We start from the raw sequence: 20,743 nt of genomic DNA, 5'->3' as shown, positions 1-20,743 counted from the left end.
TAGGCTGTCACCAAAAGAATCTAAGATGTATTATTCAGGAAGACTGCTGTCTCCGTTCAGGGAGAGAGAATGTAGACAAAAAAATGATTAGGAAGTCGCTTCAGTGAATTATAACTTTGAGAAGCAACAATGTACACAATCAATGAGGCACGACTCACGAGATTACAATGTAGCTGACTTCTTGAATGTTACTGCGCATGACCTTGTGTACGGGTTACTATGACAACAAGCTCTGATGTTGTGAAGAGTTCAGCCACATGCCCACAATCACATTAGTCGTTGGAGAAGATATCTTAATTTACCAAGATAGCTTCTAATCAGACAGAAATTGACTCTGATAGCAGTAATGGACCCAGTTGTTCTTCACGGAGAGGCCGAGGGCTACGTCAAAAGCCTGGAAAAACTGCCTTTGAAGGACGTCGGTTCTCCAAGGTTAGTAAGATGTGACTGACGTTAACAGTTAACGTTACAGTAACGTTAACTTTCCGTGTGCTTCTACGTGAACGTTAATTTACACCTGAGTCGACGTAAGATAAACGTTATTTTCAAAGGTCCAAATTGTCTGCGCAAGGTTAAGCTTGTCGTTAGCAAAGATGCGCCTGTTCGCAAGCGTTATCTTTTTGAATGAAAAACGGATGATATTCATGACGTTAACGTCAGCGGCTTGGATTTTTTATATATTTTTTGTCATTTGAATGGCAGGTGGTTCCGCCAGCACGAATACATTGAGAAACTGAACATGCAAGCTATTTTGAATGCCTCTGCCTCTCAAGAGGAATTCGTCCAAGAGCTTTTTGTTTCATTCGGAAAGGTAAGTTTAGTGATAACAACTCCAGTGACGTCTTTGTTTTGGCGTACCATGTGACGTGTAGGCTAATGTTATGCACAGGACTGGTATAGAGACAGTAGCTGATCCAGACCCTAAACTAGATAAAGCTGGATGTGCGAAAACAGCCAAGTCCATAGCATCTTTATCATCATTAAGTACATGGAAATTGTGATTGTACTCAGATCCCAACGCTGGTGCATGAGATGATTCTCATCGAGGTTTGGAAACAGAAAGTTTTCCCCATTCTCTGTCAGCTACAGGACTTCACCCCCAAAAGCACATTTCCTTTGTACATGGTGGTAAGTTAAGGCGGCCACGGTTTTGTTTGTCATATTAAAGGTTGTCAGGTATTGTGTCATGTTCAGAATGTTACTGATTACAAAACTGATGGTCTTGCATTCAGATCCACCATGAAGCCACAGTCATAAACCTTCTGGAGACAATCATGTTCCACCAGGTGAGTGCATGTCCATGATTCAGGCCAGATAGTAAATTACACTTGGGGTTGTTATCAGTTATGCATCCATTCCTTCAATTTGATCAATGTTGCTCTGTTCTGTTGTCAGGACTCATGTGAATCGGCAGAGGAAGCCGTTCTAGACCTGGTGGATTACTGCCACCGCAAGCTCACTCTTCTTGCTGGGAAATGTGCTCGTGGAGACATGACCCCTGGAGACCGCATCACACATAATCCTGATGCAAACCAGTCCTCTATAGAGGTTACTTTGCAATTAAGCAATTATAATATTCATTTATTACAGATAAGTACACAATAAAATCAAAGACCTACATTTCAACTGTGTTTTGTGGGAAATCAGCTCCAGAGTTACCACCATGTGTAACCGTAACAACCATGCACTGCTTTTAACTGTCCTTCTGGTAGGAGTTGCAGAATCAGAGTGTGAGGTTGGAATTTGATATCTCTCTTAAGGCTCTGTCTGTGTTACGCTACATCATTGGACATGTCGAGAGGTAGGTGCTGTAATGATTTTACATGCAGACTAAAGGCAGATTTGGCATGGTTCAGACCTTGTAGACTCCTATTGCCAGTTGTATCAAGATCTAACAGCATATTTTCCCACTATGACATTATTACTGAGTGGAATTGTAATCTTCTTGCAGCTTGAGTGTGAGCGTGCTCAATAGACTCCTCCGTACGCACAATATGCCATGTGTGCTGGTGCAGCTGGTGGACTATTGCCCCTGGAGCCGCTACACTGCAGGTACGTCTCTCTTTGATGATGTCATCATATGTTGACAAATGCAAAGTTGTTAACATGATGGGGAAGTTGACCCTGTAATATTCTGGAACCTTGTGCAAGGTGTATTTATTAAAACATCCAGGTTGTGAAAGCAAACAGTGATCTACAGTGTTGAACATACTGTACAATCATTCACCTCTTTTGAACAAAAAAAAAGATGCAAAGTGGTAAGATGATGAGGTAAGTGGTGTACAGCATTTGCTACCCCTAAATCACACTGCAGCTGTGGTCACTCTGTCTGTCTCTCCCCTCAGGGAAGGTGGAGAAGTATATGGATGGGAGGTGGCAGGCCGTGGCCCCTCGGGACCAGGTGAAGATGACCCCGCAGGACGGGCAGCTGTGGATAGCTCTGGTCAACCTCCTGCTCAAGCCTGAGTGCCAGGGCAAATACGACTATAATAACTTCAACAAGAACCAGGTGCTGAAGGTGAGCTGGTTGACGCCTCAGACCCTGTTGAGATCTGTCCAGTGGTGTAGACTAGTTAGCTGTAGTGGGTATACTGTGGTGTAGTCTAGTTAACTGTAGTGGGTATACTGTGATGTAGTCTAGTTAACTGTAGTGGGTATACTGTGATGTAGTCTAGTTAGCTGTAGTGGGTATACTGTGTAGTCTAGTTAGCTGTAGTGGGTATACTGTGATGTAGTCTAGTTAGCTGTAGTGGGTATACTGTGATCAGCCCCAAATGTTAATACGTATCCTTGCCTATTTTAAGTGGGTATACTGAGCTGGTGATGCTTTTGACGTCAGTATACTGCGTAGTCCTGCGTATCACGGATCTGTCTTACAGCGGGGCTACACCGGACACAGTAATTAGCCTCCACTATAATCAATGGAACTACATCATGACATGATAGCGGAACTCAAAAAAAATTGAAACCAGTTTTTTTAAGATCCTCGAATGTAATGCTTCAGTTGCATGCCCAGTGTAGCCCTGCTGTTACAGAGAGGCTACACCAGGTCCACAACTGAAGCGCTCCGTTCATTTTTTCATTGTACCAGGCCTACTGTATGTCAAAAGCAAGCTCGGATGAAGCTGGGAAGGATTAAATACATGGTTTTCACACCGTGGTAATCAACTGCGATAATTGTGATTTGAAATGAAAACGGTAATTGTTATCGTCAACATTTTTATCACGGTTTACCATTATACCGGTAATCGTTACATCCCTAGTCATGATATAGGCCTAAGCAGGTTGTTGAATGCTTGTTGAAGAAGGAGGTTACTTTGCTCATGTCCATCGCACCTTTCTCACATCACAACTGTTAAAGGGGAAGGCAGTAAAACAAAGTCTGACAGATTCCAACAATGTTTCCATGGATTCTTTGTTGACTTTTGTTTATGAAAGCACAGGGCCTACCAACCAGTTGCTATACATAGAGCTTCATCTTTTGACTCTTCTGGCTGTGCAAACATCCCCCTCCCACTTACCCATCTACACACACACACACACACACTCGCACACACATATACAGAATTAAGGAAGTGGGTGCGTGCCAGATCATTGTTCACTTATCAGCCCCCATCTCTCTGATGAGAATGCCGCGGTTCTACTCACATGGTTGTGACTGCAGCTCTTCCCCACTTTTTTCTCTGTTTCTCTTTTCCCTTCCCCCCTTTCTCTTACAAAGTATTTTTTCCTCTTTTGTCTCAAAGCACCCCATGACTGCACACGCGTGTGTGTGTGTGTGTGTGCACGCTTGCATACCACTCATCAAGCTTGAATGCATCTGCACATGTAGGTTATATGTATGTTAGTATTTAATTTATGCGTGTTTGTGTGTGTGTGTGTTTGTGTTCACAGCTGCGAGGCTCTCTGAACGAGGTGCTGATTGACCAGTTACCCATCCTGGGGGACCTCCAGCGCTTTCTCAGCCAGCTGGCACTCACTGACCCTGCACCCCCAAAGAAAGACCTGATCCTCGAGCAGGTACACAGGGTTTAGGGAACACAGGGAAGGTTTTGCAAATTTAAAACACACAGGCCTTGTACACATAAGGTAAATGTGATGACACTTGCACTTGGTTGGGGGAAAATAGTAATTAAATGTACACTCAAACTAGCATTACTGTATATGTCACTGTTTATAAAAATGGTAAAATAATTTAAATAACTTCATAACAGTTCATATATTCTATCATACAGAAATACATTTTGAGGTCATCAAGTGAGTGATGAGTAACAGATGCTCTGTGCTGACAGATCCCAGAGATGTGGAGCAACATTATGGATGCAAACTCTGGGAAGTGGAAAGGCATCGCCAAGCATCAGGTGAAGACCGCCTTCAACCCTTCAGACAGTGACCTGAGAGTGCAGGCACAAAGGTCAGACAAATACACCAGTCACAACGCACATTCACATACACACACACACACACACACACACACACACACACACACACACACACACACAGAGAGAGAGAGAGAGAGAGAGAGAGAGAGAAAAGACATAAAGAATACATAAAATTGGCAATATCAAGGGGGGTGCTGTGGCGCAGCAGGCTACAGTGCCCGTACCATATACGGGTCAGAGTGCCCACGGGGACCCAGGTTCGAATCCGACCTGCGGTCATTTCCCGATCCCACCCCATCTCACTCTCCACTGTCCTGTCCAAATAAAGGCAAAAAAGCCCCAAAAGTATACTTAAAAAATTCTGCCTTTAGTATATTATTCCTTTCAGAATGGGACTCTCTCTGCTGAGCTCAGTATAATATGGGACTACAGTATAAACTACAGCACGTGGGTGGGAGAGGTCAGATGTGAGATTGGAACTCTTGTGGCTAGGCGATGTGTGTGTGGGATTACTATACAATCAACTTTTCCAGTGTAAGGGTGTGTGGGGTATTTCCAGACTCTCTCTTCAACTTCCTCTGCCGTCCCATTGATGTACAGACACAACGCCTGAGTCAAACTGAAACTGTTACAACATCACTGTACTGAACTGAGATGTCTAGCGCCTGCGTGTTTGTTTACTGTTATTAGAAACTACCCGGAATCACATGGGAAACCTATATTTAACCTGTGAATTGTTGTTGTTCAATTAAAGATGAATTCACAATTTAATCGTCTCGTTATATCCTTTGCCTTGTCATTTTTAACCCAGGTTGTCCCAGACGTATAACTTGGATGTTCTTGAGAATCTTATTTCAGAGAAGCCCAAATGTGGCTTGTGTGGTGCTGAGGCAGCCAAACGCTGCTCCCGCTGTCAGGGGGAATGGTACTGCAACAGGTTAGACATTTTTTACCTACAGAGTTTTTAGAACAATTGAAGTGCTTCCAGATGGAATTGTGATCTGTGTTGTGAATTGTGATCTTGCCTCTCCTCTCGCCTTGCAGAGAGTGTCAGGTGAAGCACTGGCCGAAGCACAAGCCTGCATGCCAGCTGATGGCCGAGGCCACAGAGAAACTACAGAAGGAGCTCAGCATCAGAGCCTAGGATGGGCCTTGTGGCGTGTTTAAGTGCATGCCACCCCATTACAGACAAAGCCAGAAAGACATGGGACCATCTAACCGTGAACCTATGAACCCAGACCGCCTCATGGACCGGGAGGCAACTATTTGAGTATGGAGGAGAAGAATGAAGTTTGCAATGCCATTTTTCCTGGACTCATCGCTGCTCAGTTCTGTCCTCAAGTCTGTCAGCATGACGTGAGGCTCTTACTTCAGACTGTTGGCAAGAGCAAACGGCACCAGTAGCCTTCATGAGAAAGAGAGCCCTGATGACAGGCCACTATCTGTCATCTCAGTCACAGCAGCAGTGGTGGGAGCTATTGGGAAGTTGACACTTCTGTTTTGGACGAGTGATCTCAGATGATAGTCGTGGTGATGGTATTAGAGGTTGCTGAACTGTTGGGAAAACGAACTTCATTGCACACTATTTTCAGCTCTATCTGTATTCTGTGTGTAGCGTAGTACCATTGTAAAATAAACAAAAACATTTCACTGGAAAATATCTGCATATCTGTGTGCTTCCGAATAATAGAACCTCTGTTTTTATCAATCCAATCCATTTCAGAAACAAGGAAGAGGTTACTGGACGTACAATTTATGGTTGGTTGATTGATCGTCTCAGTAACACACACATTTGCAGAGGTGGAAAAGTTCAGCTTCAGAAAGTAAAAGTCCCATCACATATCTGTGCCAACCCTTCACTTAAACCAGCTAATTCTAATTAGCACAACTCTTCAGCCAGGTGGAGCAGCTAATTGGTGAGATCACCTGTGTTAAGTCCACAGGTAAATCCAATAAATGGTTAGACTTTTACTTTCTGAAGCTGGACTTTTCCACCTGTGCACATTTGTTAACTTTTTGTTTCGTTTGTTAGGGCTGACAGGTTTTGGTTAAATGAAAAGTTGCAGAAGGAGGTAACATTTTGAGGATATCATGATAGCTTAAGATAAAGTAGGTTTCCCGCTTGAAATCAATTAGAAAATAATTCACAGTATATCTTGTGCTTCTTGAATGTAAGGTAAAAGTTGTAAAACTAGTAAATGCACAGCAGGAACATTGTGTATTTTATTGTGAGTCACCCAATTTGACCTTTAATTCACACCCAAGATAATTTCCACAAAGTTGTAAACAGAACAGTAGCAGGAAAGGAAATCATTCTGTATGAATGAGTGGTTAAGGATTTTTTCATAACCTCAAAGGAACAACATAGTTCCACGTAAAGCACGCTCTTGAATAAATATTTAATATAAGAGATACATTTTGGGCGTTTAAAGGGTATGTAACTTGTTCAGATCCACTGTTGCAGTGGAGAATTGTCCACATGACAGTAGTTTTTTTCGCATGTAATGCTTGATCGGAGGAGGGATCTCGCAAGAGCTATCCCGCTCAGAAGGGGAGAGGAGGGCTGTAGGACAGCACGGGGTAGACCTACCGGAAGCGACCGAACGCCTTTAAGACTTTCTGGACCGTTATGTCGATTATCTTAACCTGTCAGCTGCAGGGTGTTTTAATGTGGAAGGGCGCATTTGCTAGCCCACTATAGGAAAGTATTCCTACGAGAATCCGCGGGTTTGGAACTTATGCAGGTTAAAGAAACTTTCTGAAGAATGATCAGCGGAGGAGAATCATTTGATGCAATTCAACGGTCAGTTCTGTAACTTGACAAGAACATAATTTCATTGTCATAACCACATGGACATCAGTCTGAGTAGAATATCCGAAAGACATCAGTGTACGAATTTGTGGACGTTTGCAGGACAATTGAAGGATTCGTAGATTATCACAAATAAGTTTTACTTTCTCTCCGTTGGTGCGGATTTTCCGCTTAGGCTACGATACCTGGAAAAGACCTGTTTTTGTAAAGGAGGGCGTCTTCCATTTCTTGTTTCCCATCAAATGCAAATGAGGACTTGCACCTTTCCACCGCTTAAAGTTCCAGGGTAGCCTAGTTTGACTACTTCCACTACACGAGCTGGTGCAGGATGAGCATGGAACTCCTTACCTCTCCGCATCGTTCCCGACTCTCTGCAACAAGACCAAGGTAGTGTCTTTCTTTTTTGTGAGCATTAGGCTACGATGTCAGCGTCCATGAGGACGACTCAGGGACTCATGTTTGTGTGTTACTCAGATTTTAAACAGTGCGCTTGCAAAGTGCGCTGTGGGCCCCCAGGGTCATTGACACGCCAGTCATGCCGGCCACAAGTTGAGCTACATTAAGTTCTATGAGTATTTAGCCTTCATTTTTTTGGCTTTTCCTTTTCGGCAGCCAAGACCAGAGTAGAATAGTGATGCAGAGTAGCCTACATATGGTTTGGTAATAAACAGCACAACAATGTTCTGGACATGTTCACAACCACATGGAACATGGAACATCCTGTACTCAATATTCAAAGAGAACCACAATTGGTAGTGGAGTGGTTTTGTTAAGGAGATAATCATGTAACCACAAATACAATATGTGGCATCATTGTCACATTTTGCAAACGTAGTCTTGTATTTATCCAGAGATTCAATGTACTGACTCAATTAGACTACTCAAAGAATTAACATAATGTGTTAGATTACCCACTGATAATGTTAAAAATGTTGTAGTCTTACTGAGACTTGGGTGTCTTTTTCCCAGGGCATGAATATGGGTACTTCAAGTCTATGTAAACACAAGGTCCTGCGTGCATGAGGAATCAGCACATCTCGTGAAACACCATGTCAGCAGGAGAGCTGATTGAGTTGCAGGACCTGAGGGCAGACGACCGCATTGAGCTGACCCTGCCTTCCACCCCACGCACCGCACGCCTGGAGCGGGTCAACGCCGTGCGTCTGAGTCCCGGCAGGGTTCCGGAGCTCCTGAGCCGTGTGCGGATCATCAGGCTGCTAGGGGGCATTGCTGCAGACCCCCAGCCAGAGGAGGACACCCAGGTCGAGATCAGGGTAGCCGATCCGAAGTTAGTGGAGGAGGTAGGGGAGGGCCATGACTTCCAGCCATGCAGCCACACACAGCCCACCTGGTGCGACCTGTGTGGAGACTTCATCTGGGGCCTGTACAAGCAAAGCCTTCGCTGTGTTAGTAAGTATCCACCAGAAAACTATAAGTGTGGCTTTGTCCATTTGTATGTGAGGTATGATGTACAGACAGACAGAGGCTGTATGTTTTCCTCTGAAAGAAGGCATTTCATATTTTATAACTAAGAAGAATTGGGAAAAAAGGACCAATGTCAAGAGTTTTGTCATTGTTTTCATACCTGGCATGATGGCAGCTATGGTGTTGATGATGGTTCACATTTACAAATTGATCAGGATGCCTCTAAATGAATAGTTTACTAGTAAGTACATTTACATACAGCATGATAACTGTGGATCTTCTTACTACAGTTTTATCACAATGTCGGTATAGCGCTGAAAGCCTTAGCTTAGCCGCAGCACCCACATCTATTTTAGATAAACCTGAAGAGAATGCAGCAAGTGTGTACCTAAGTGACTAATCTATTTGTGGTCTGGTATTGTTTCCTCACATAGCTGTGTTAAAGAGGTTTGAGCTATTTTATCACAGGACAGAGTCTAACCTGAATCTAAACATGGCGTCCAGCAACAGCATTGTCAGGAGCAGCAACATAGACTTGCACAAAAACTATGCTGGATGGGTTTGAGGTGGATGTATACTGCTGGCCTCCTCTTTTGATGGACCCCTGCATGCCATTGCGTCCCCAGCAGGACTCAATGGGTTTGTTGTGCGGTGGCCAGCATTCATGGGGGAGGCCCATTCATCTGCTGTGAATAGTTTTTAATGAGGACTGTATGGGCATCTCCAGGGCATGACTGCAGGTTGGCAGAGGCCCTGCAGGGGACTCACTCACAGGCTCGCCATTGGTTGTGCATAGAAAAGATGGCAAAGCAAGCCTGCCAGGATGGGCACTATAGGATCCTGAGCTATGCTAGCTATGCACTGGGCATACCATTAGCGCCTGTCTGCAATTGGGACTTTGCAGACACGGCAGAGAAATCGTAGATCGCAGATCGCTAAAGCCCATGCACCGGAGGGAGATCGTGCAGCGTTATAGGGGGCGAAAAAAAAGACCACTGCCGTTGTGATTCGAACAGGCAGTCTTACTGGCATAATTTCTCTCCTGTTTGGCAGTGCAAGGGCTTGTCTGTTGTGCTACGCAGTCCGGTCACCGCTGCATTAGCCTTAGCCTAGTGACTGGCACACCTTTCTCTACTCTTTGACAAATGCACTGCATTTTTATTGTGATTTTCAACTAGTACTCTAAAGGGCCTTTGCATTTCCTTCCTCTAGTTGAGGGCTTCATCATCAGACCATATATCCAGCCACTGGGAACCATTTGTTTTCTGAGGGAATCCAAACCGATTACTGGCTTGCTGGTATACGTCTGAGTCGTTCATTGCCTTCCAAAACGTTGAACTGAATGACCTGAGATGATGTTACTGTAGTCTTCTCCCAACATTCCAACAGTCTTAAAGATGTCAAATGCTTCTTCTAAAATTGTACTACAAAGGTAAATTAATGTAGAAATCCTCTTTAACATTTAACTTTCTCTGTTAAACATTAATTCAAGCTGTGCTGTCCCCTGAAACAAGCTGTAAATTAAATAAACACCTCTGCTAGCTACATATTATTTTGGTTACTGAAATGTTATGAAAAGTTCCCCTTTGACCCAATTATATTAACATTACCCATAATTGCCTACACATGAAAAAAGGAAATGTGTCCAAAGATTCCAGTATAGAGTTCACAGAAACCTTTAAAACCAACAATGGAGATAAGTCGGAGATCTCTGATTGTCTATGCCAGGCCTGAAATACAATCGCCATATGGGTCTCATTGAAAGTGTACAAGTTTTGGACGAGACCTACTCTGAGCTGTGAGTAAGATATTGGCTGTTCCTGCCTACAGCTGCTGCTTTCCCTGTTTGGACCTCACAGCAGTCTTTATGCTGAGAGAGCATATTTCCCACCTGAACTCTGAGGCTTATGAATCATGAGACATTATTTCCAGTCTGTCCCACAGTGAGACAGGTTTTCCATGATGTTTATGTAAAACAGCGAAAGTTCTTTGTCCTCATTAGGATGTTGACTTTTACACTTATGAAGAGATTTGCTGTTAAATATTAAGTTACCCAGTCAGTGAACTAGTAAGAAGAATACATTGTGTAGACTTACAAAAGCAAACTTCTGTCAAGTCAAGTATATTGGTCAGTTAGACCATTTAAGCAGTTTTTCATTGGGCAGTTATTTTATTTGGCCTTCCAGTTAAGCAGGCTAGTGTTCATTGGCACCCATATTGGCGTGTCAGTGTCAACGTGAAGCACCTGCAGTGTTTCCTGTGAGCAGTAGAGGAGCGGTGTGCTGATGAACATGCTCTGAGGACGAGGAGTTGTGTGCGTGAGGGGTGCTGAGGTGGGGGAGGTTCTGTTCTATTTTACCACACTTTCCTGCACAGTCAACATGCATGTCAGTCAGGTTACACCCACCCTGTCACGAGCTCTCACTATTATCCTCCTATCAGCAACCACACATTCTCTCTTTCTTTTCTTTTCTTTTCCATCTCTCATTAACACACTCACCAACATCAACCACCCTTTCATTCTTTCATTCCTTCTCTCTCACACACACACACACACACACACTCGCACACCAACATCAACTACTTTTTCTTTCCTTCCTTCCTTCCTTTTCTCTCTCTCTCTTTCTTTCTCTCTCTTTCTCTCTCTGACACACACACACACACACACACACACACACACACACACACACACAACATTTAATTTCCTTAGTTCCTTTACATAAGATCTAATTTTTCACATGACTGAGAATTTTTGCTCACCATTCTGCAATGCTAGTCTGGAGGATGTTTTTAAGAGTGGTTGTCTTTCCTGCATATGATTTTGTTTAGGAACTTTGTGGAGGCTCCTTGGTTAGTGGGTGTAAATATGAAACAGTCATACATTGCATAACGTGACCTGCATATTACTTTCAGTATTCCTGTTTAGTCTTGGTGTCAAGCTGTATTGTGTGTGTGTGTGTGATTGTGTGTGTGTGTGTGTGTTTGAAAGGCAAAAAAGTAAGTTTGAAGAATATGTCTCTTATGGATATGTGCCATATTGTATTGTTCATTAGACAGAATTCCTCCCCAATTTACGAATTTGTCATCTTGTGATAGTGGACGACATGCTCATACAGTATGCAACGTGTGCAGCTCACATGTAGAATGTGAACAGGCATCACAGATGGTGGATTTCCAACTTTATTATGGAGTTACTTTATTGGATCAATGCTTATGTTTACACAGGTCTCTAAGCGTATGACTTGAGGCCAAGAGGATAGTGGTGCAATTTTTTTTAGTCTATATTGCCCATCCTTAGTGTCTTTATACATTAGAGAAAGAGTGGTGCTTTACATTCCATGTTGTGGTAAATTAAGTTGCTTTATTCTTCAAAATGGCCACATAAAATACATATTGTCTTCATATACCACAATTTGTTAAGTTACTGAAATATGCCCTAATAATAATTAGATATGGTTATAAATAACTTTTAGTATTTTGTTAATCTCTCACTGAAGCCAATTTAGCACACTTGCTATGACACTGGTACTCCACGAGATGTCAGTGTTGTCTCAAGACGTGTTTTGGTATATGTGCAAATGGCTGATGAAGTGAATTCTGTATGACAGCTGTCTGAAGAGTTCATATATATATACAGCTCTGGAAAAAATCAGAATCAATGAGTCATATTCAAAATTAAGAGACCACTACAAATTTGAAAATGACCGTCGACTCGTTCGAATGTCACTCAGCAACCATAGGGTGACATCAGATGTATATTGCAAACTGAACCTTCAATCCATCAGATATTTTCATCAATCAAGTTTTTTATTGTGCATTCCAGGTTATATCAACCAAACCAACCAACCCTTAATATAAACCACCTCTACCAAGGTTGGTTGTTTTGAGAACATATACTTTGTTACTGACTGTTACTTATTGAGTACACAATAAAAAGTGTTTTTATAGATTTCATACATGAAACTTCATATTCTTTTTCTGAGTAATTGTAGAAGTAGATGTTTATTCCTGTGTGTTTGGTTTCAAAGTATGAATAGGTTTTTTTTGTTTTGTTTCTCTGAACACAATCAGTAGAGGTGATAGTTGTCCCGCTGTACAGAGTTTTCTCTATTTGAAGGTGTTGTTGCATCTCTGTGTGAATGCTGGTTGAGCATAAACATGGAACGTATTTAGTGATTTTACTGTTGTGATAAAGGTAATGTGTCAAAGTACATAATGCAAGACACCAAAGCTGCAAAATCAGTGACATAAAAAATATGTCAGGGCTCAATCATTTCATTTCCTTTCATATTATTTTTATTCTAGTTTTGTCAAACAATTTCTGATCATAGTCTGGCCGGTGATGGGCATTATTACCGTGACATAAGACATAACAAAAAAATTAGAAAAGTTTGGGTCATGAACACCAATTAGACCTTATCAATTCACACATCAAAAGACACATTTTCAATGGTTTTGAAAGGAGCTGACAAGAAAGAAGGAAACCACACCTGTGCCAGGGGAACTGAACAGATACACAACACCGTTCTGTACCGGAGGGCTCAAAGACACGCCCAACGACTTCAAAGGGCAGCCGGTATTACCCCAACATCAGGGCTCCCTTGCCCCGCCTGTGGGATAGAGTGTGTGACTCATGGATCGGCCTCCACAGCCACCAACAGACACACACACACTTCCTCTCCTTCATGATAACAATTACTCCTTTCAAAGATTCATGTATTCATGTGAAGAAGACATTCTTTAGCAGTGACAGCATGGGTGTCACTGTAGATGGGAAGTGATAGCTGATAGAACTGATGCAATTCTGTGGTTTCGCCTTGTCTCAGATTGCAGATTCACATGTCACTACCGATGCCGCGCTCTCATCAAATTGGACTGCAGTTTGGATGAGGGTTCCGTGGCTGACCAAACAAGTGTGACTGAGGAGGACACCATAGAATCAGACACAAATGTGGTGAGAAGACAGATCATGTTGAAGAACACACACACACACACACACACAATGACACGCACACAAACATTGTATATACTTTATTTGATTCCACTTTACAAGTCAAGTTTCATTAGGAATCATTGTCTGAAAAATCCAGTAGATTGAAGCAGTTCAGAAATCTATCATGAGTTTTTACAGGTTTAAGGGTACAAGAAAAATAGTCTCTTCCAAATAAACATCCTTCCTAAAACTGCTAATATGGAACAGTACTTGGAACAGCCAACTGTTTGGCCTAATGGCCTTTGTTTTCATCAAATGCATCATTGCGAAGTCCACAGACTGCCCAGCGGTGTAGTCTACATGATACGCAGGACTACGCAGTATACCCACTTAAAAAGCATCACCATCTCAGTATACCCACTTAAAATAGGCAAGGATAGGTATTTACTTTTGGGGTTGATCACAGTATACCCACTACAGCTAACTAAACTACATCTCAGTATACCCATAACAGCTAACTAGACTACACCACTGAGACCGCCAATCTATGTAAATGATCTATGCTCCAAAACACTAACACAACGAGCTGGCATTTGCATCCTAGGGTCTCAATGGCAGAAGTCAAAGGCTGTCACTTTATAGTTTTTATAGTATATAAATAGCTCAAAACCACATGACATTTCAAATATTTTAACCTTTTTGTTATTCTGAAAAATAGAGGTAATGTCCGGTGTGTTTGCAATTACAGAGAAGGTGTTTGTTTGTTAATTAAACCATTCAGAGCGGACAGTGGTGTGTAGATCTGCTCATCCTCAGTGCATGGGATCTGAGCAGCTATAAGGTCCACAAGTCTGTCATGTCCGGCAGTATCGCCTTTAAGAGGGCTACAGCTGTACATGATGTTGGCTCACACACACACACACACACACACACTCATTCTTACCTTCACTTAGCACATGTTATTTTTTATTTATGACTGTGTTTTGAGTATGAGGATATTTTTACTCTCTCATACTGTATATTGCATAATGAGATGTAGTTAGTAATCACAAATCTTAAATCTTGAATATGCATACATTAACACACACATTGTCTCATCGAAATTTCCCCTGGGATGATCCAATCTCATCACCATAATTACAGATTAATTAATCTTCACATAAATTAATTGGTTACGTAAACTCCTTCATATCCAAGAGTAGACCTTATTATTGAAAGGTATTTTACTCCTTTTATGCCTATCGTTTATTATTGTTGCCCGTTGTACCTCCCCATCACAAAATACTATCAGTCTGTGACTTTGTAGCAAATGATAGAAGCTTGTTGCAACCGGGAAAAAATGGTGGGCGCAGTCCAGGCGCAGGCATCGTCAGGACTGTCGAGTTGGAAGTTCCTCGCTCCAGCCAATCAAAACAGGCCTTTGCTGGATTTGTGTATTTTCCAATCCCAACGGCCGGGTGGGGCGAACATCCTGTATGGGAAAAAAAAGCCGACTACACAGCGTGGGTCAAGGCGTTTCGTTTTACATTACGCACGGCGATTCAAGAGAGAAATCGAAGTTCACATAGATAATTCGAATAGCTTAAAGGGACATCCTAATTTGTTGAGACATTTAGGACATTGTTTCTTGAATATATTGTTGTATACGAGTAGTAAAACTAAAGTTTGGTCTTCAAACTAAATAGAAAGTTGTTGGATTGCGATTCGCTAAATTAAGCGGTTGTCTCTATCATGTCTTCTTCAAAAATGAGTGAGACAAACAGGACAGATCAGACCCCATCTTTCGAGAAGACATGGGGTAGCTCCACGAGCAGTGGATACTGCAGTGAGGAGGATTCGGACTCGGAATTCGAGCAGTACTACACTGCACGCACATCCTTCATACGTAAACCCAAGAAAGAGCAGGTGAGAACGTTCATGAGTGATACATTTGACCAGCATAATGCATCACTTGTACTGTGAATCGCTACTTTGTAGCTTGTAACGTTTGAAATTGAGGCAATTTGATTGTAGTTTTTGCGCACGTGGAGTGAGAAAGAGTGACACTTTTTCAGCTTCCATTAGTAGACCTAATGTTTCTATTTTAAAATGGGAAGTATTAATGCAATATTCAGCTACATACTTGACAATTGCATAGTTGAGTAGCCCTACCCAACCTGAAACATTTTAGCTAGCTGTTAAAACAATGCTGAATGGTGAGAACATCCTGTTGCCGCCACCACTCCTCGAGGTTGGGTGGAGTGCCATCTTGATTTTGAAACGCCAGCTGTTTGTAATGTTTGCATAAAAGTTGAACTGCACAGTGTAGTGAATCAAGACGGCCCAGATGTTACCATTTTCGTCGCATACATAACAGTATAGTTAATGTCACCACTTTAAAGGAACCTGAAACTTTAGGTGCTGTATACTTTGTTTACAAATTTGAACGCCCATTTTCAACTCATTAGAATCTATTTTTTACTGCTGAGGGCATAGGTCGATGACATTCTCAGTTATTCTTTTAAATCTTACATAACGTTTCCATTTCAAAAAGCATGGTACTCTTGTCAACCACAATGTTTGGAAATCATACGTTTCACAATGACACAGGCCTGTGGTTGGGGCACAAGATGGAAGACTGTGAGTCACAGGAAATGGTCGTTTTTTTGTGAGTTTGTCAGCAATGAAACATTCATATCATGATAATCTACAGACTTGGATAGCCTACTTATTTTGTTTAGGCTACCATGAGATTCACACACTGATTAGGTATCTGTTGACTTCCCCTTGAGAATCATTCTAGAGAACAAGAAAAAACCAATAGTAGGATGACGTGAGTTTTTTTTATTTAGCAGGAAGTCTTTGACTCTAAGATTTAAGATGATGGCCAGTGACTCTCTGACCCCATTTCCAGGTAGTGAATCAGTGAATATCATTTCAGCAAACAGCCAACTGATTGTCTTAAGCACTTTTCACTGTCAGGCTAAATGGATTTCACTTAATAGATCGTGAGTGTGTGTGTGTGTGTGTGTGTGTGTGTGTGTGCGTGCGTGCGCGCGCATGCCTGAATGCTCCCACATGTGATCATTACCCTCTTTCAGTCATTAACCCCCACCTGCACCATCATCTCTGGTCATCGATTTGTTAACAGTTAACCGTCACCGACTGCATTTAGGCTTATTGGTTATTGATTTAATACCATCAGCCCGTCGACATGACCCTCAGTCATAGCTGGACGATAGGTCTGGAGCAGACATGCTTTATGGTATATATTGACATTTAAATGCTCCCTGTACCCATTCAGCATTTATATGTTTATGTTTTAAGTACAGTGCATTTATCAAGCAGTATGTAGGTATAATAACGCGATCAAGATGTTGTAGGTCTATATAGTGAAATCCTTGGCCATGAATAGTGTGAGCATCATGCTTCTTAGGAATTTCATTTTAAGGTTGCCCCTAAACTCTCATTTGATGATCAATCCCCAGAATGTCTGGCAATAGTAGCCTAGAAATCTGGACGCACCCTAGCGGCAGCTGCCAGGGCTAGTCTAGCAACTCTCCGTTGGCTTGTGAGCTCGAAAAATGAAACTTCTATCAGGCCACTGAAATCATGTATAGAGTCGTTAGGCGGGCTTAACATGATGATTGATGGCAGAGTTGCAACGGTTTGGCTTGAATTCCCTGCTACTTGAAAACAAACAAGATAATGTTGTTGTTGGCGAACAGTGTGACACGAGTTAAGCTTTTAATAAGTTGGCAAAAGTTCGAACTAGCCAACTAGCTCCGCTGGTGGGAAACGCATGGGACTCATAGCACTGTCCTATTGCGTGCAGAGGGAATTTGAAAGACAACCGATTATCCCGCCCCTCGGACTGAGCACTGTGAACGGTGAGTGCCCAGACCCTACATTTTAATGTGGGTCTGGCTCGTCAGGCTATGGCAATAGATAATTTACTGAAGTTTGGTGGGGACTGGGAGGAAGTGTAGACTCTACTCCCACGTGAGAACGCAACTGAACAAGGGAGCAGTTTTCCTGAAGGGAAGTGGGAGGAGGAAGATGAAACTATTTTTAGCAAATGACCACAAGGTTAAGGAATGCTGGAGCCAAATCCTGACGGACAGCTGCAGTGGCCCAGTAGTCACCTCCTATCCTTTGGGAGGTTAAACCAAGGTCTGTGATTGGATATCATTGACGTCACGGCCTTCAGGCTAGCCAAGCGGACAGGACGTTGGAGGGCTGATGCAACAGGCGGTTAACACCAGCAGAGTCCCGTGGTCCATGATTTTCATGTGTGCACGGTACACATAGCGGTGTCGGGTTACAGGGTACTGCATCTGCCTAAACAAACTGGCACTAAAAGCAGGGCCAGGAAACTGCAGCCCTGTGGTGGGAGCTGGGAAGTGGGGGGTGGGGGGGGGGGGTGTAGCGAATGGAACAGTAGTTTCCCACGGGTCTTCCCTCGTGCCATACACGATTAGCGTTGATGTGAACATGCTGTCCACTTCTCCCACTCCCCTATTAAGAACAGACTTGCCTCATAAAGCCAATCATTAATTCCAAATGAAGTTCCCTGCCATGTCAGGTATTGGGGTGTATTAGTTTTCACTTGGATGTTGCCTTAGCTCTGCTCACACTAGCTCTCTACTGTGAGCAGACCTGTTTGATGACCAGCATAGAGAGATTAGATCACATTAGATTTGGTGAGTCAGTGAAAGGGGGACGTCACAAGTGTGTAATCCTGTCTTTGTTTTTCTGCCTACGTGGTGAGATATCAGATGACGGTCTGAATCTCCACCGTCACTGACAATGTGGCTAAAGTATTATAGATAGTGATAGAACTTTTTAACACTTTCTGTTCTAACTATACTAGACTTTTTCTTTCTTCTCATTTGCTGACATCTAGTGGTGAAGTAGTGCACATGCATGTTTCAGCCAAATTTTCACAAATGAAAATATGTGTGTGTGTGTGTGTGTGTGTGTGTGAAAGCTTTGATGAGAGAGGGTCACTGTGGACGTGACCCTTTCTTAAGCCCAACCCACCCACCGGTATCGAGAATTCCATCTGACAGCAATCCAATTGAACATCTTCCTCTCTTCTCTTTTTAAGGATGAGCAGACAGAAGGATTGGGAAAGCAGGAGTTGTCTCCTGCAGAAATCCAAAAGAAGGTGAAGGAGTACAATGCCCAGATCAACAGCAACCTCTTCATGACTTGGGTAAGAGAATAGTAATGCACACACATTTTCATCAATAAATACTATCAATTTTACCACTAATTCTCAGCATTAAAGCATTGCTTTGGATTTGTTTATAAATGTCTTCTAATACATACATACAGGCAGATATTTAAATACTCTTCCCCAATTACAGTGGTGCTTAAATGCCATTTGTCCTCTTTCTCTTACATAGAACAAAGATGGCTCCTACACAGGCTTTATCAAGGTCCATCTGAAGCTGGTACGCCCAGTGTCTGTGCCCCCTCCCAGGAAGGGCTCGTCTGCTCAGGATCCCCCTGGCCGCGGTAAGCCGGCCGCTGGGAGTGCCCTGAAGCGCCGCACCTCCTTCTACCTGCCCAAGGACACGGCCAAGCACCTGCACATCAGCTCGCGCACCAGCTCCCGCGAGGTCATCCAGGCCCTGCTCAAGAAGTTCACTGTGCTGGACAACCCGGCCAAGTTTGCCCTGTTTGAGCGCAGTGAGCGACATGACCAAGGTTAGTCCAGTACAAACAAATCACTGGCAATAATATATTTTCAAAAAGCCCGCTTTAAAAATATAGTGTAGGGGGTTGGCAGAATGGGGAGTTTAAACATCTGACTGGCCATTGTTATGATATTTGTCTTGTATAGGGATTGGATTATTTGCTTTAAGGAGCATCTTCTTACACCTTTGTCCTTGTCTCTGTCTTCATTTTAGTGTACCTGCGTAAGCTGTCAGATGATGAGTGTCCTCTTCGCCTGCGTTTGTGTGCCGGACCCAACGAAAAGGTGCTGAGCCTGGTGTTGAAGGAGAACGAGACTGGAGAGGTCAATGTAAGTACACACACACAGACTTGAACCAGCCCTTCTGTCTCGGATGTAAAGAAAAGGGCCTTGAGTATATACACTCTTGATGCTATGCATTTAGGATTTGAAATTGATTGCATTTGTTCATTCTACATTCTAAGTTTCTGATTGTATTACACAAATATCTTTTAAGATGTATATGTATGAATATATCATCACTCCTTATTAATATCTCCAATCTTTCCCTAGTGGGATGCCTTCTCTTCTCCTGAGCTCGCAAACTTCCTCCGTATTCTGAAGCGCGAGGAAGAGGAGCATGTAAAGCAGATTATACTGCGCTACAACCGAACTCGCCAACGCCTCCAGGAAGCCCTGTCCAGCTCCACGCCAGGTTGATGGGCCCCCTCCCTGCCCATCCCAGCTCTGCCTGGGACCACCTGCACTGTTGACCTGCGGCCACTAGGTGGCTCTTGTGTCACCGCTGCACCCAAAGACCCCGGCGACGACGTGGACAGGCCTTCACTCCCCCCCCCACTCTCTGTCAGCAGAGAGGATTGACAAAAACGAGGGAATGCATGTGTGAGTGAACAAGAGAGCGAGAGCAAAATCAGTTGTGCCTTAGACCTAGTGAGAGTGAGTTGCGCCTGGAGAAGCGTGTGAATGAACGAGTGACAAAGAACGGATGGGAGAAGAAAACAGACGTCTCAGAACTGAGCCTGTATGAACGGAGAGCGTGCAGTGAGCATGTGAGAAAGCAGCAACGTGAGGGACTGCTGTTGATCTGGTCTGATTGGTGATGGAGTCTATCCACCAATCAGCTTTGCATAAATGTGTCATTTCCTAATTGAGTTGTGTGCTCATGAGTGGATGGCTTGTTTGTCAATGTATATGTTTGTTTGTCTATTTTACATGTTAAGTATGTGTTACTTTCTGAATGATTGGGATTTTGTATTAAAAATGTTAATACAGTTGAGGCAAGTCCTTCTGTTAAGATTTTCCTCAGTACACAGATTACATGGCAGCCTTTTACACAATTAAAAACAGACACACTCATTGGAATAAGTGAACACATTAAAATACATTCCACAGATTCTTATTTTTGTTGACATAGGTAAAATTGAGGAGTTGCTAAGAAATGCATTAAACTGTTCAATAAAAAATACTTGTCATAGACTGTCTTTCTGTGTCTGTGTTTGTTTATGAGA

General features: G+C 42.9%; 2 protein-coding genes across 4 annotated transcripts; both read left to right on the top strand.

Moving 5' to 3' along the window:
• Window positions 1-69: 69 nt before the first annotated feature.
• zmynd10 (zinc finger, MYND-type containing 10) lies at window positions 70-6,032 on the top strand. Of its 2 annotated transcripts, none has more exons than XR_007194932.1 (12): window positions 70-432; window positions 703-811; window positions 1,012-1,128; window positions 1,233-1,286; window positions 1,396-1,548; window positions 1,713-1,801; window positions 1,952-2,052; window positions 2,346-2,518; window positions 3,895-4,020; window positions 4,293-4,361; window positions 5,194-5,319; window positions 5,427-6,032. XR_007194932.1 is itself a non-coding variant. In XM_048255860.1 (12 exons), the coding sequence occupies exons 1-12, from the start codon at window positions 347-349 to the stop codon at window positions 5,524-5,526; spliced, it is 1,356 nt and encodes a 451-aa protein (XP_048111817.1). In that variant the 5' UTR covers window positions 70-346; the 3' UTR covers window positions 5,527-6,032. The 2 variants fall into 2 exon arrangements, 1 of the variants encoding a protein (XP_048111817.1); XM_048255860.1 differs by having other exon boundaries at window positions 4,293-4,414.
• Window positions 6,033-6,357: 325 nt separating this feature from the next.
• On the top strand, window positions 6,358-20,716 carry LOC125302290 (ras association domain-containing protein 1-like). Of its 2 annotated transcripts, XM_048255415.1 has the most exons (7): window positions 6,358-7,581; window positions 8,164-8,604; window positions 13,446-13,573; window positions 18,642-18,749; window positions 18,943-19,246; window positions 19,450-19,565; window positions 19,788-20,716. In XM_048255415.1, exons 2-7 carry the CDS (start codon window positions 8,244-8,246, stop codon window positions 19,932-19,934), a joined length of 1,164 nt encoding a protein of 387 aa, XP_048111372.1. In that variant the 5' UTR covers window positions 6,358-7,581; window positions 8,164-8,243; the 3' UTR covers window positions 19,935-20,716. The 2 variants fall into 2 exon arrangements, with proteins under 2 accessions (XP_048111372.1, XP_048111373.1); XM_048255416.1 differs by lacking the exons at window positions 6,358-7,581; window positions 8,164-8,604; window positions 13,446-13,573 and adding an exon at window positions 15,005-15,457.
• The last annotated feature ends 27 nt before the right edge of the window (window positions 20,717-20,743 follow it).

Source organism: Alosa alosa, chromosome 10 (assembly GCF_017589495.1).
Source record: "Alosa alosa isolate M-15738 ecotype Scorff River chromosome 10, AALO_Geno_1.1, whole genome shotgun sequence".
In the NCBI taxonomy this organism is placed as follows: domain Eukaryota; kingdom Metazoa; phylum Chordata; class Actinopteri; order Clupeiformes; family Clupeidae; genus Alosa; species Alosa alosa.
This window is presented reverse-complemented; position numbering and strand designations above follow the sequence as displayed.

Bases quoted from the DNA above. Each gene is read 5' to 3' on its own strand.
- LOC125302290 (XM_048255415.1), top strand. From the start codon at position 8,244: ATGTCAGCAGGAGAGCTGATTGAGTTGCAGGACCTGAGGGCAGACGAC. The intron at 13,574-18,641 runs GTGAGAAGACAG...TCTCTTTTTAAG, and splicing joins TAGAATCAGACACAAATGTG to GATGAGCAGACAGAAGGATT. The intron at 18,750-18,942 runs GTAAGAGAATAG...TCTCTTACATAG, and splicing joins GCAACCTCTTCATGACTTGG to AACAAAGATGGCTCCTACAC.
- zmynd10 (XM_048255860.1), top strand. From the start codon at position 347: ATGGACCCAGTTGTTCTTCACGGAGAGGCCGAGGGCTACGTCAAAAGC. The intron at 2,053-2,345 runs GTACGTCTCTCT...CTCTCCCCTCAG, and splicing joins CTGGAGCCGCTACACTGCAG to GGAAGGTGGAGAAGTATATG. The intron at 4,415-5,193 runs GTCAGACAAATA...TTTTTAACCCAG, and splicing joins CTGAGAGTGCAGGCACAAAG to GTTGTCCCAGACGTATAACT.